At 35.8% G+C, this 13636-nt stretch overlaps 2 protein-coding genes across 6 annotated transcripts in view; one reads left to right on the top strand and one right to left on the bottom strand.

Moving 5' to 3' along the window:
• Positions 1–11371, bottom strand: part of LOC144470079 (uncharacterized) — a 58022-nt gene extending 46651 nt beyond the window's left edge. For 4 of the 5 annotated variants that reach the window (XR_013494071.1, XM_078180887.1, XM_078180889.1 and 1 more), the window contains exons 1-2: positions 11119–11371; positions 4688–4810 (exon numbers count right to left, since the gene is read on the bottom strand). Coding sequence is in view for 4 of the 5 variants with exons in the window: in XM_078180887.1 (XP_078037013.1) it covers positions 4688–4780 (93 nt within the window). In the remaining variant the exon portion in view is untranslated. Of the gene's footprint in view, positions 1–4687; positions 4811–8879; positions 8936–11118 lie in introns of all 5 variants that reach the window. The other variant, XM_078180888.1, reaches the window with a different exon arrangement.
• A 562-nt stretch (positions 11372–11933) lies between these two features.
• Prosbeta5 (Proteasome beta5 subunit) lies at positions 11934–13379 on the top strand. Its single transcript, XM_078180916.1, has 5 exons — positions 11934–12122; positions 12389–12545; positions 12612–12824; positions 12908–13141; positions 13212–13379. Exons 1-5 carry the CDS (start codon positions 11979–11981, stop codon positions 13310–13312), a joined length of 849 nt encoding a protein of 282 aa, XP_078037042.1. The 5' UTR covers positions 11934–11978; the 3' UTR covers positions 13313–13379.
• Positions 13380–13636: the final 257 nt, after the last annotated feature.

Below are 13636 nucleotides of genomic sequence, written 5' to 3'. Positions count from 1 at the left end.
TTATTAAGTAATGATTATAAAGGAAGTTATTAGCTGACATTACTCAAGGTAATTTGCTATTTAATTATTGAAATTATTACTATTATTTACATGTGTACTAATAACATGGTAAAGTAACTAAAGCATTGGTAATTAGAGATTGATGAACTCTATGGTTAAAACGTGTTAGTGGTTCTAAGTATAAGTTGTTAGCGCGACAAGTGTAATGTGGGATGTGGAACACCTGGCTCATTTTCAAATTCTCATAATCTCGGGTCTCGCGTTACAGTACCTGCTGTACGGTTAGGAACAGCTTGTAGGAGAGCCCCATATACATGTTTTATACTGATTGCGAACGATTCAATCAGGTTCCGCAAGCTTAGGTGCGCAGGTGATCGTGTACAGTTTTCAAGCAGCACCGGAAACGTTATTTTTGTTAACGACGTCTTATTTCGTGGCAATTGGTAACGAAATAAATGATCGAACATGTGATAGGAAACAATAGAGAGGTGTGGAAAACAATTAGTGGAAATTTTTATGCACGAAGAATGCGTTGAGTTAAATTAGAAAATCGAAATACATTTCAAAAAGGTAATATTCTTCGAAAACAACGTGAGAAAAAAATAAACTGTATCTTCTAAAAATATAGGAAAAGATCCTATATTTTTAATAAAAAAGATCCTAAATATAGGATTTTTTCCTATATTTTTAGAAGATACAGTTTTTTTTCTCACATTGTTTTCTGTTTTATATAAAATCAAATATCACATTTCCATTTCATTTATTTTTCCATCTGTTTTACAAAACACGATAAGAATATAAAAAACTATCCTATAGCGTCTGAACTACCATAACGTATACTCTACCAACGTTGTCACGGACGGATTCCTATTCATTGAACCATGCACATCATACACCTACGTCTTCCTTAAAGTTTAATCTCCAGACTAAGATATTTGACTTTGGATTTTGCAAACTAAAATATTTGACTTTGAAAAATTTTAACAGGACAATACACTCATTACCAAAACTTTTTGCATAACGATGAACTTTAAAATTTTCCATCATCATCGTTGTCATCGACTGTTACGATTATGTCAGTTTTATTTAAGAAACTCGAATACTGCTGTTATGAATCATCATCTTGCAAGCAGCAATTACGCGCAGCATAATAGTCACCTGCATTTGCTATCTTGTCGTCTTCAACAGGAATTGTTACGTAATTACGAATACCACGAGATGGAAATAGCACTCTACAATGGTTGACGGAAATTGCGGTTTCGATTTGGTCATCTTTCTTACGTGACGAACTCCTATTTTATACAGTTTGAAAAATTATGATGTAGCTTCGATATAATTTACGGAAATCCAAGATCGTTGAACTTGATGCGCATGACCTTCGAGTGGTATCTCGTACGTACAATCGACTAGCTTTTCCGCTATATGCATAGAGTTCAAGATACGCGTGTAGTGTTACCTTCTGGTAGCGAGTGATGGGATAAAGTACTCTGCGAGGAGTATATCGATGTCTTCGATGATGGGACAAGAATACTATGCCACTCGACTCGATGTTTTCACAGGCAATTTTCGATACTTGACTTTGGAGTTGCTACAATCTAGTTTTCGAAAAGGTCATATTACTTTCCTCTTCTAAAAATATTTCATAAAATAATAATGACACTTATGGTTTTCTAATAATAACTACATAGTAAAAAAATTATTTTCAACTAAAAGAATTTTATATCGTCCGAAAAGTTACATATTTGAAAAAATCTATTTTATGTTCTTTTGTTGTTCCTCGTTGTTGAAAGTGTTCCTTATTTTTATTGTAAACTTTTCTTCTCAAATTGTCCATTTTCGTTTACAAGAAGGTGGACAATTGAAGAGAATTTATTGTGAAACGAATATATTAAATATATACATTTGTTTGATACTCGCGAGTGGAAAGCAACCGTTATACCCATCGCTAGCAGTAACCAATGTGCCGTAGCAATTTCTAAGTAATTGGAGTGCATTCATTTGTAACACCCGACTAATGAAATATATTCGATCTTGTATATAACCTAACAAGCGTACGCCGAACAATTTACACTAGGGAAGTGTTCCTTGAAACTCATTCAACGATACAGGAGCGCGAACCATTTCATTTCCTCTATTAAAATTGCATTATAGATAAAAGAAGAAGCGAGATCAAATGTTACTGATATACGTGTCCGCATGTCCATTACAAGTGTACAAGTATATCGAATGAGGATGAAATTATCTAACAAAAGCAAGTACATGACATAACTTGACATAACCATGAAAATTCATTTTTGAGTATTAATTTTTATTATTTTATTCTTTTATCAAATACTTAAAAAGTAGAAAAATAATAAGTTATTTAATTTACTGTTCACAGTCGCCACTTCGTTCAGTTTGCTTATTCTTGCAGCGAACAATACAGCAGCTGGGAAACTCGAATAGTAGCTGCGCATCGGGCAACAACACAGCGGCGTCTAACTGCACTTTTAGATCTACTGCTAGTCGCGATGCTTGCGTTCCTGCAGGTGATTTTTTGGACAACGTGTTCACGAATTAGAAATACAAGAAAATAAATAAACGGAGAAACTAAAATTGTTTTGTTTCTTCTCTTTCGAAGTTTTAATATTTTGGATTACCCTATATAAGAAATAGTCATACTTGAGGATCTTTCTATTGCAGCGTATGTTTACGATGATATATTTTATTGAGATTTATATGATTACATAATAATTCATTTTGGGCTCTAAGACACGATGGAACTGTAAATAGCATTCCCGTCGCAGTGTCCTCTGTTCTACATACGGGTACTTTACAACTCGAACGAGAAAGTGGTATTAGTAGGAGTGGTATTCGCAGGATATTTCATCGACACAAATTCCGCCCATACCATAGAAGCATGGTAGAACCGGATAGATAGAGCAAACGTGCGAACAAAAAGTAAATATCCTGAGCTTAACGAACAATATGTTACATTATAGCTATCGTCCCAATTCGTCGATTTGTCGCTATAAGAGGTAAGACAATAAACTTGTTTATTAAGTTAAAGTACTTGATAATTAACTTGTATAATTAAGTAGCTTGTTTATGGCTGCTTAAAATTGGGCGACGAAATTTTCGATGCATTTTACCATCAATGCACATTTTTATATTGTATGAAGTGTCACAGCTTAAATATCGGCACTAAAAAATGTTAAATACATGTTAATAGTACTCCGTGTTTTGAAATAAAATAATTATGAAGTGATACTGCAAATATATATTTTTGTCGCCCGGTAGGAATCATCGTAACAGCGAGAATAAGAAAGTAAATCACCCGATAAAAGTTTAATAACGTGAAATCGTTTATCGTACAGCAATGATATTTTCGAGCCAGGTGAAGCAGCTAGATTCGAATGTACTATACAGCAACCTGTAATATGAAGTCATTTAGGGTCGTTGACCGGGGCTATCAACGTACAATTTTCCCATAGGCAACGTTAGAAGATCTTGCATACGACTGCATCGGATACTGCACAATGCAGTGATCTTACATGTGTTAATGATTTATGATACCCACCTACGAATAGAAATTTCGAACAATCAACGATGCCGGAGAGTTTCTCGATATCCTGGAAACAACTAACCTTACTCGATAACATGATTAATGTAAGATTTTCTTTCTCAACACGATTAACGTAAATTAAAACTAATTAATTGAAATTAAATCCCCGCTTTTAAGATGTTACTATTTACGAGAACACAAGTCACTCTAACCTTAAACTGTCTTCAGCGCGCCTTCGAAATAAATAATAACCTAACAAATGAGTAACGAATATTGACATGCGCAGAAACGACATGCTTGAACACAAAGTTAGGCAACTTCAGTAATGTCCAGTAACCCTAAATTCTAGTATTAGGAAGTTTCGTGTGACAATATATCGCCGCGTGACTAGACCACAGGTATTCGAACAACTGTTTGCCGAAATCCGCGAATGGGTTAATGGTTTGACCACGTTCGGTGTCCAATAACACGGGGAATCGAAGCATCGAAGATTGCATCGACTTTCTCAATTCAACTGAAACGTATTGCGATTTCTACATAACCAGCGCCGACATGCCTACAACCGTTCATTCTATTTTGCTTGGAAAATTCCCTCGCTTTCACCGATTCATTCACACTGATTCCCGTGCAAGTAATCAATGTAGTGCGAGAAAATTGAAGAGGCGCTTGATACTGCGAGAATCAATGATTCGTATTTGTGCACCAGCCTCTGGATAGAACTATTCGTTATTGCGAACGCGTGACTTTTCAACATCTACCCTTTGCGCTGTGAGCCGAAGAATCGTCACTGATTCAGTATTTCTCGTCGAAATTTATTACTGATAAATATTTATACTGAAATATTTATTACTGATATACGGTTAACGACAGATTGCGGATGTTTATGTAAAAATAAAATAAATAAGTTTCTGAATCATTGGCAAAAAATGAAAGAAAGTTGTCCTCTGCCTTGATGATTTTATTTTATTTTTAATACACCAATAATTCCAAATTTGTCTGGTGCTTTACCTATCGCGAATGTCGCCTTATTGATTAACCCTAAATTCATAAAATCCGCATTCTATTTAAAATTATCTGTACAAAAGGATTACGGCATATCAGTTGAAGATAGCAAGAGACATGTATTATCATTATCAAATTTACCTTGCCAGGCTTATCCATGATGCGGCCAGGTAGCGACGCGTGATGACCGGATGCGATGACGGCGCCCGACTTACACGACACGCATTGCCCCATATAGATGCGCCAACTTTGTCCCAGCACACACTAAATACCAGAAAATATCGATATTAGCAACAAACCAATCGCACATAATCAATTAACCCTTTGCACTCGAGTGGCGACTCTGCGACGTCATTAAAATTACTACAGCATCTTCCAAAATGATTTTTATAATCATCGCGAAAGCTTAGATTGAAAAATGTGTTGAAAGTCTAATTGTTATGAGTCACGAGACTCAATTTCATACAATAAATTTTGTTATATAAAATAGAAACCAGAAAAATTATTTTAAATTTGCAGTTGAAGTGTCTTCGAGTGCAAAGGGTTAAAAAGTAAAAATGTGATCCCATTACCAGTTCCGACCAAAGGAATCCATACAGTTTTATTCGTAATTAACGAATAAGTGGTTAATATATAAATTAAACGTAAGCTTAATACTTGGTTAAATAGTCTTTGATGTGTTAAAATTATATTATATTAGTTAAAATTATTTTTATAATCATATATAATATATATTATATTAAATATTATATAAATGCATGTATAATTATTTTTAGATAATAGATATAAGAGAAGTTATTTTCAATAATTTCCTTTTCCCTTTCACTAAACAACGATTTAATGTAATTTTCGCGACGAACCGTGCAATAAAACTAGTCGCAGTGATTTCAATGAATACATTTGATGACCGCGATGCGTTAGATTCGCGAGCAGCGTGCTATTTTTCTTTCGCGTTCGCCACGCCACGTAAATCTCAGGTTCGGACGTGGTGAAACGCGACTGACTGCTGAAATTGCCGCCCGTCGAATTAATAATCGTCAATTGGATCGAATGGCGGAGCTGCGGTCGCGTGTTAAAATGATCCGTGAATTTGACGTAACGATAGTTTAAAATTGATTGCGGACGATTGTTCACGTGCCAGCGAGAACTGGAGTCGCGAGTACGCGACCGTGCACGCGTTTCGAAGTTCGCGAATTAGTACTTGACCACGATGCTTTGCATCCACGAGACCTGAAGCACCTATCCAACCAACTTTTAACAGTTTTTGAACGAATGCTTTTATTGCTTTTTAAAACTCGAATGCAGCAGTTGTCGTGGAACTTTTCGTTTTTGTATCTGATACTGTTATTGCTGCATTTATGATTTGTTATATTGTTTATTATAACTATTAGCATGTTGATCGACCACCTAGGAACTTCCAAATTTCCATAAAATTAAGATTTATACAACAAATATTTATTTTCCGTGTTCGAAAAAATTATTGATAAAAATAGAGCTTAAATTTATAGAATTTTAAGAGAAATCACGTGGTGCGTGATTAAAAATATTAGAGTTTAACTGCAGCGTATGACAGAGTAAATCGCGTTGTTTTTAATAAGGAAACGAAATGACTTGGCCGAAGCCGACACAGTTCAATGTTGGCACGGCGAGCGTCTTTCATACTGTTGAAAGCAACAGAACCATCAAATGCGGAGTGCAACTGCCGCCACTGGTCCTCTGCTACGATCATCTTTGACTGCAGTGCGGTCCTGATATGAAATCTGTCGCAGCGTAAGCTGGCCACATAACACAACGGAATTTATGCAATTAGGCTGCGATTAATTGAAGCGAATTTTCCTATAATTTGAAGTAGCAACGCTAATCGAATAAGAACCTAATTGTTTTCAACGTCCCATCGTTTTATATTTTCTTTAAAGGATTACCTACTGCAAAAATTATTCAAATGCCTTTTAAAACGTGATTATGTTTCTCAGAACGAACTAAATAACTTAAATGTATTTTTTTTAAATAATAGGCCTCGCCTACTAGATAATAACTAACATACATTTCTTAAATTTAAATTTAATTACCGAAAATGACATAGCGATAGTGTGGAAACTATTTGCAGAAAGAGATTGAACGCTTTCGCATTAGAAAACGAGGAATCGAATATTCGAACGACGTGCACCCGGCGTTCTAATTCGTGCAACCGTTTGCGCGGGATGTTTCCGCGGGGACAATTCAGTCGAAAGCGGCGTACGATAACCATCGCGTCCCGGCTTCGCAAGCGATCGGAACGATACAGGTGAGAGGTAGAACCTTAGCGAGGAATTCAACCTTAAACACATGAAATCAACGGTGAAAGGTAGCGGTATAGTACCGTGATTCCGCGATGTGGGACGATAAATGGCATTGGCCCGATTCGTTCCATTCGAATATGTGCACGGTTCCCGAGTCCTGTGTTTAGGATGTTTTCGATTTCTTACACGTCGAAATCATCCTTCGCGCATGACAATCTCGTAGCACTCGTAAACAGTGCGACCGAACCGTTCGTAGTTCTCGGAACACCGAAAATCTCGGACAACTGTTATTCATCAGAGTAGACAAGAAACAGTTGGGGTCGTTTCTAAAAAAAGGACTCTTAGACAAATTCAGCGAATCGTCGCAGAAACTTGAACTTCTCAACCATAAATATTAATATATTGAAGTTGTTAGTTTTGTGAAATATATTGTTATTCCCATTGAGTATGTGCAGTCTGTGATGTACGGTAATATCATTTTGAAAATAAAATAATTGCTCTTCCATCACAAAACGAAGAAGAAAAGGGTAATTAAGCAATGTATAGTTCAGTTCGAGGTATAGAAGAAATATTTCCAAGCTTCAGAAAAATGGAAAATATGTCTTTTACGTTCAACATTCTATCATTTGCTATGCTTTATTACGTTCCTCCAGCAATTTGTTCAGCTAACTTTCACCATCTAGGTTTACGTAAGTATAATGCTATATTTTATAACTCGTTATAATACATCACCAAAAACATGTTATCCATCCCATTAAACAAGGAGCGAATAATAATAGGTCTATTAGCTACATATTTTATCTGATATTTCAACTTTTTTATCTTACAAGTTTACTCAGATGATTTAATAGTCTCTACAGAAACCTTGTAAATGGCTGAATAAATATTGTAACTATAGATATCTGACTGTTGAGGCAGACGAATGTTGGCTGACAAAAGTAACGCAGCAATACTAATTGCATACGTACGAGCAAAATGAAAAACACGAGAATGAAAAATATCGAGATCGATATGATTGTAAATGGAATACAATACTAAATTGCGAATTTAGTGAATGACTTTGGTCTAATTTTTCTGAGTTAGCGTTTACAGTACCCTTTAATCGATAGAGCGTTTGATTCGAGGAAAGAGTTTCGCGGATCCGAAGCCAGAATGCGCAGCGAAATGCTTCAGATGGAGGGCCCTACATATGCACGTGCATACATATGTATACATAATACATATGTATAGTTTCACATTCTGCACAATCGATACTGACCGAAATATTGGGAGTTCCGTGGGCCACAAGCAGGAGAAACCGGCGTGTGTCGGAACAATACATTCTTTTCGTCGCGAGTCAATTGAAACGAAAAGAAATCTCTCGCTGTATCGAGTGCTGCACGATCTTACATCACCGAGAAATCAGCAGCCCCGTTTTGAAATGCTTCGCGAATCCTCCACCTTCGTTAAAAACTAATTGAAAGAGCTAGGTTAGATCCTCGTCCGTCCTCCTTTCAAATACCATTGTTTTAATTTTACGACTAACATGGAAAGCATTTTTATCTTTGACCTCGTTCAAATTATCTCACTTGATTTGAATTTAGATAGAAAATGTAGAACTGAATAAATTAATTGGAAATATTAATAGATAATTTATTCCTGAAAAAGTTTTTTCTTCGAAAGGTTCGTTGGATAAGTATCAATTTTCAAATCTATCATTACAGCAAATCAAATAGAGTATTTATGTATTTATTTAATCAAACAAAACATGAAGCAAAAAGATATTTCGAAGCAATGTGTTTAGTTGAACGATGCCCAAGACCAATCGATAACTAATAAAACGATGTCAAATTAACACGGAGGAGTGATGCGGGTTAACTATTCCGACCCTAATCACTAAACCGTTAGTATACATCGAGTTTGTGCCACCTTCAATCACCCTGCACCAATTACGAACAAGAGAAAGCGAAGAATTATAGAGACAGATATTAAGCCTAGTAAATAGGGCGAAATTGAAGAAGATTTTGTTATGAACCTTAACCTCCAAAATGCGGTATGCACGTTTATTTACTCACAGAAAAAAAATATCCTGGCTCTATGCCTGGCCTGTTGTGCTGGCGTCCCAAAAACGCTGGAAAAAAAGTATCAAATTTCATCGCGAAATCTCCGATGCACCTTCTAGGCAGGCGTCGAGTATATTTTCTTTCGTTCAATCAGAACCGATACGGGATTATCCACTTTATTCGGAAGCCTTGCGTGCGCGAACAAGCGCAGGCATCGACAAGGCGTCACGTATATGAAGACTTCGTGCATTAATTACCACATTCGTTTGATTAGAGTCTGTCGGAATCGCCGAGTCACGGAGACTTATTTCGTTAATGCAAGCAAACCTTTGGCGGAAGTTTAATTATATTATATCCAAGTCGTGAAAGATTTCAACGCTTTTCTATTTTTATTACAAGCTTAGATGTTGAAAAAGAAACATTTTTCTATCATTCCAACCAATTGGAATTTGTGCAAAAAGAATGCACGTATGTATATATTTTTATAAAGTTAAGTATAGTTTTCTGTATCTTTGTAATCTTACATTATTAGTAGTAATATCGTGGATTTGATTCGGAAAGGATTAAACGAAATTTCATTTTGTTTCCATTGGTTTCCCGGTGTAGTTCTTTGATAGACCGGTGTCCTTTGACATCCGTCCAACGACCGTAACCCTACGTGGATCGAACCCGATGACGCACGCGAGCGGCATTCAAAGATAACAAAACAATGTCCGTCCAGCACCGGCTGGACTAATGAAAATCAAATTTTTATTACCTATCCATAAACTATACAATGGAACTGACCGGCGTTCAGCTGGAAACAATTCCGTTCGGCTGATAAAAATCTAGACACTGCTATGAATAGATTTACAACTAGGACTTGAATCGATATTAAACAATTTCTCTCGGACCTCGCCAATGAACCTTACCTCCGTGACTAGGTGCGCGTGAAAGAGATGACGTTGCATGAATGTGGTAATGCACCTATACGTGCCGCTTACTTGCTTGTCGCGCTTTTCTCACGTGCGCGGGTTCTGAATTAAACGGATATCCCTGTACTATCGCCAATATTCCAGTGAAACTTCAATTAGCGCTGAACGATCTTTGCCTAATACACTTCAAGAGACAATGTTGCGGTTTCTATCTTATGCATAAACTGTAGATCGTATGCATTTGGAACGAAAATATAGTTAGATACGTTTTAAGAATGAAATTGATTATGTGATACTTAAAATAGTAGGAAAATTCAATGAATTCATTTAATTTCCCTTCTTTTTCTTGAAAGCGATGCTTACAAATCTATTGTCCACTTGTGCATATGTCAGGCATGGGTATTTTTCAAATAAATTATTTGAATGGTTCCACTTATGAAATAATAATATTCGCGACAATATTTTCATAATAAGTAATGTGAACATATTATTTTACAGCTTTTACTGAAATTCTTTAAGCCTGTGGAAATATCATAAATCTTCTGTCGTAACAGTAGAGATGTTTTTTAACCCAAGCCTGATGAGCACAAAAAGTGACTAACCTAACGTGCCTTACAAAAATGGTAAAACTATATTTATTTTGATTTTCTCGGTTTTTTAATGCAATACTTATGCAGAGAAGTACCATTACAATAATTAGTAGTAGATTTAAAAGAGTAAGTAAACTAAGAAAGAGTAAGTAATTTATTAATCAAACCCTGCCGTTCTTAAGTAACTCTAACTAAAATAAAGTAACAGAGCGAACAGCAAATAAAACAAAAATTCTATTTGTGTCAAGTTTTTTCGAGAATGCCCAACCTTTCACAAATCACTCGAACACACTAAGGGCTTTGACAATTTTATCGATTTAGCACGTTTTCTGTACGAATTTATTTCACTGCACCTGTCATCCTTATTGTTATACCGTCAACGAATTATCTTTTACAGAGTTAATGACCTACCCCAATTATCATATGCGATAACCCGCGTCAACGGCACGAAAATCTGCCACTCTACCCCAACACAAATTGTACAACTATCAAACGTTCATATTTTATATTTATATTACGTTACTATACATCCTATACATTGCGATATGCTCGCAATGCCTGTCCAATTGTTTTAACTGTCACAATAATAACAGTTTTTAGGATGAAACAGCCTAAGAGTATTATATTAAATGAACAACACCTGTCAAATTTTCGCGAACCACGGCACAGGAAAACGTTTCTATGGAAACATGCAGAAATTTGTATACAGGAAACGGATGACCAAAGAATTTCCATTGTTTCACTCACCTTTCCCCTGGTATTGTCGAATCTCTCAGGAAGTCGTGTGTATCGTATTAAAAATTAGAAAATTAAAGACCGACACCTACACCGACGATCAGAATACCTGTCCACCCCACTCCGACTTCACAAATGTTATGAGTCTCGAGTGAATGGAGTGGGGTGGACAACTATTGTAACAAATAACAACGTGCCGACAACCGCCTATCGCGCGATACTTAAATACCGTCTATATCCTCGGTTCACAGCGTGGAACACACTACTAAATACACCAGCTATCACTTGTCGTCATATTCGATAGTACGAAACAGTATAGTTCCCCCCCACCAAGCATCAAACACCAATGAACACGCGCCGAGCCGACACCGCTTCAGAGAGAGGGTCTCTACACCATTTAGCCTATCAGCGCCCTCTATCGTTGTTTGTTAGAATTATAACTATCCAGTAGAAAATTGATCTCACGTTAGCTGCCGAATCTGTCGGTAGTCAATGAATAAATATTGATCGCAATATTGCAAAAATCGTTGAAGATCAAGAATCAATTTTCTTACAACGACAATTGACGAATGATCATAATAATTAAACTAAACAAATAAAGAATAAGCATTGCTACATCAATCAAATTAAGAAATTAAATATTTAATTAAATTTCATACTGTTTTGCTCACTCGCTGTTTTTTTCTCTTTTTCTTTAGCTGTACAGACAGCATTGTCTTACTATTAAATTTCCAACCAATCAGAGCAAAGAAAATTTCTACGTTAACCCCCTCTAGTGGATCGAGCCACGGCCTAGAGTGGCACAGGAGTAGAACCCATTACCGTAGGAAGATGACAAGCATTCAGCGCTGAGGATAGGGACTATCACAAAAATGGCGCTCGCTGAAGTTTGCGGTCTGAAATCGTTTGTTGATTCTAATGCAACACGAGAAAAAGATAATTTCTCTCGGGAGATCGAAGCTTATACTGGAAATTTCATTAACAATGCGCACTTGGCTATACCACCATACATAGAAGTGAGTACTTTATCTAAAACTTTAATATTTTGCTTCTCCCGGAACAGCATTTAAATTTGCAACATCATCTGATTATTATTTGGCAATAGTATCCTGCATCATACATTTCAGAATATATTTCAGAATAGTTTTTCAATCTATAAGTACGTTTTGTTTATTAAAAATATTTATCACTGTTACATATATTTATATAAAATTTTATATATAGGTTAGAACTTAATGTATAAGAGTTTTATTAATTTCTAAGTATATCTTTTTATATATAGCCGGCCGAAACATTAAATCGCCTTGCAGCAGGAACAGATGAAACTGGAAATCAAATAAAAATCAAATTTGATCATGGAACTACCACGTTGGGTTTCCAATATCAAGGAGGCATTGTTCTTGCTGTTGATTCACGTGCAACAGGAGGACAATTCATTGGTATATTTTGTAAAATATGTACTTGAATGTTATGGAAATATTTTTTTACAAAATCTTTTCTTACAGGATCGTCCAGCATGAAGAAGATAGTAGAGATCAATGATTATCTTCTTGGAACATTAGCCGGCGGTGCTGCTGATTGTGTCTATTGGGACCGTGTGTTGGCGAAGGAATGTCGTATGTATGAATTACGGAACAGAGAACGTATTTCCATTGCAGCTGCTAGCAAGCTTTTGTCAAACATAGTATACAACTATAAAGGCATGGGATTAAGTATTGGTAAGTTTAGTTTCTAAAATGTAGAACATTTATGATATTATATATTTTATGTATTATATATATTATAATACGCTCGCTAATAGGTATGATGCTTGCTGGCTGGGACAAAAGAGGACCTGGTCTATATTATGTTGATTCAGAAGGTACCCGTACGCCAGGAAAAGTTTTCAGTGTAGGATCAGGATCGATTTATGCATTTGGTGCACTTGACTCTGGATACCATTGGGACCTAACTGATGAAGAAGCTTATGAACTTGGCAGAAGGTCTATTTATCATGCTACTCACAGAGATGCATACTCTGGTGGAATTGTGAGAGGTGCATAAACATTTTTAACAGTAATATCGCATATCTACACAGTATATAATATAAAAAATCTTTCTTGCAGTTTATCACGTGAAATCAACAGGTTGGGTACACATTTCTGACGAAGATTGCAAAGATCTTCATTACATGTACCAAGAGCAAAAAGAAAAGGGAACTAAATAATGGAAACTATAAATTATTGTATTCTTACGAATGTTTTCTTTAATAAATTCGATTCCTAAAAGCAGAAGTATCCGATTTATAAAAATATTTATGTTTTTGTTCAATTCCGTAATATTTCGAACAATATCAGTGACATTCTCTTACCACGCTTTAAACACATTTGTTTAATTAATACCCAATTCGATATATATTGATACGCAGTATTAAACAACGCAAACAAAAAAGAGGGCAATTCTTCATGATAATATAAGATAGAAATTTTTGTCTTATATATATTGTTTTGAAGAACAATTCCTTAAATCTTCTTCCAGCTATTGTTGCACA

Source organism: Augochlora pura, chromosome 5, assembly GCF_028453695.1.
Source record: "Augochlora pura isolate Apur16 chromosome 5, APUR_v2.2.1, whole genome shotgun sequence".
NCBI classification, from domain to species: domain Eukaryota; kingdom Metazoa; phylum Arthropoda; class Insecta; order Hymenoptera; family Halictidae; genus Augochlora; species Augochlora pura.
This window is presented reverse-complemented; position numbering and strand designations above follow the sequence as displayed.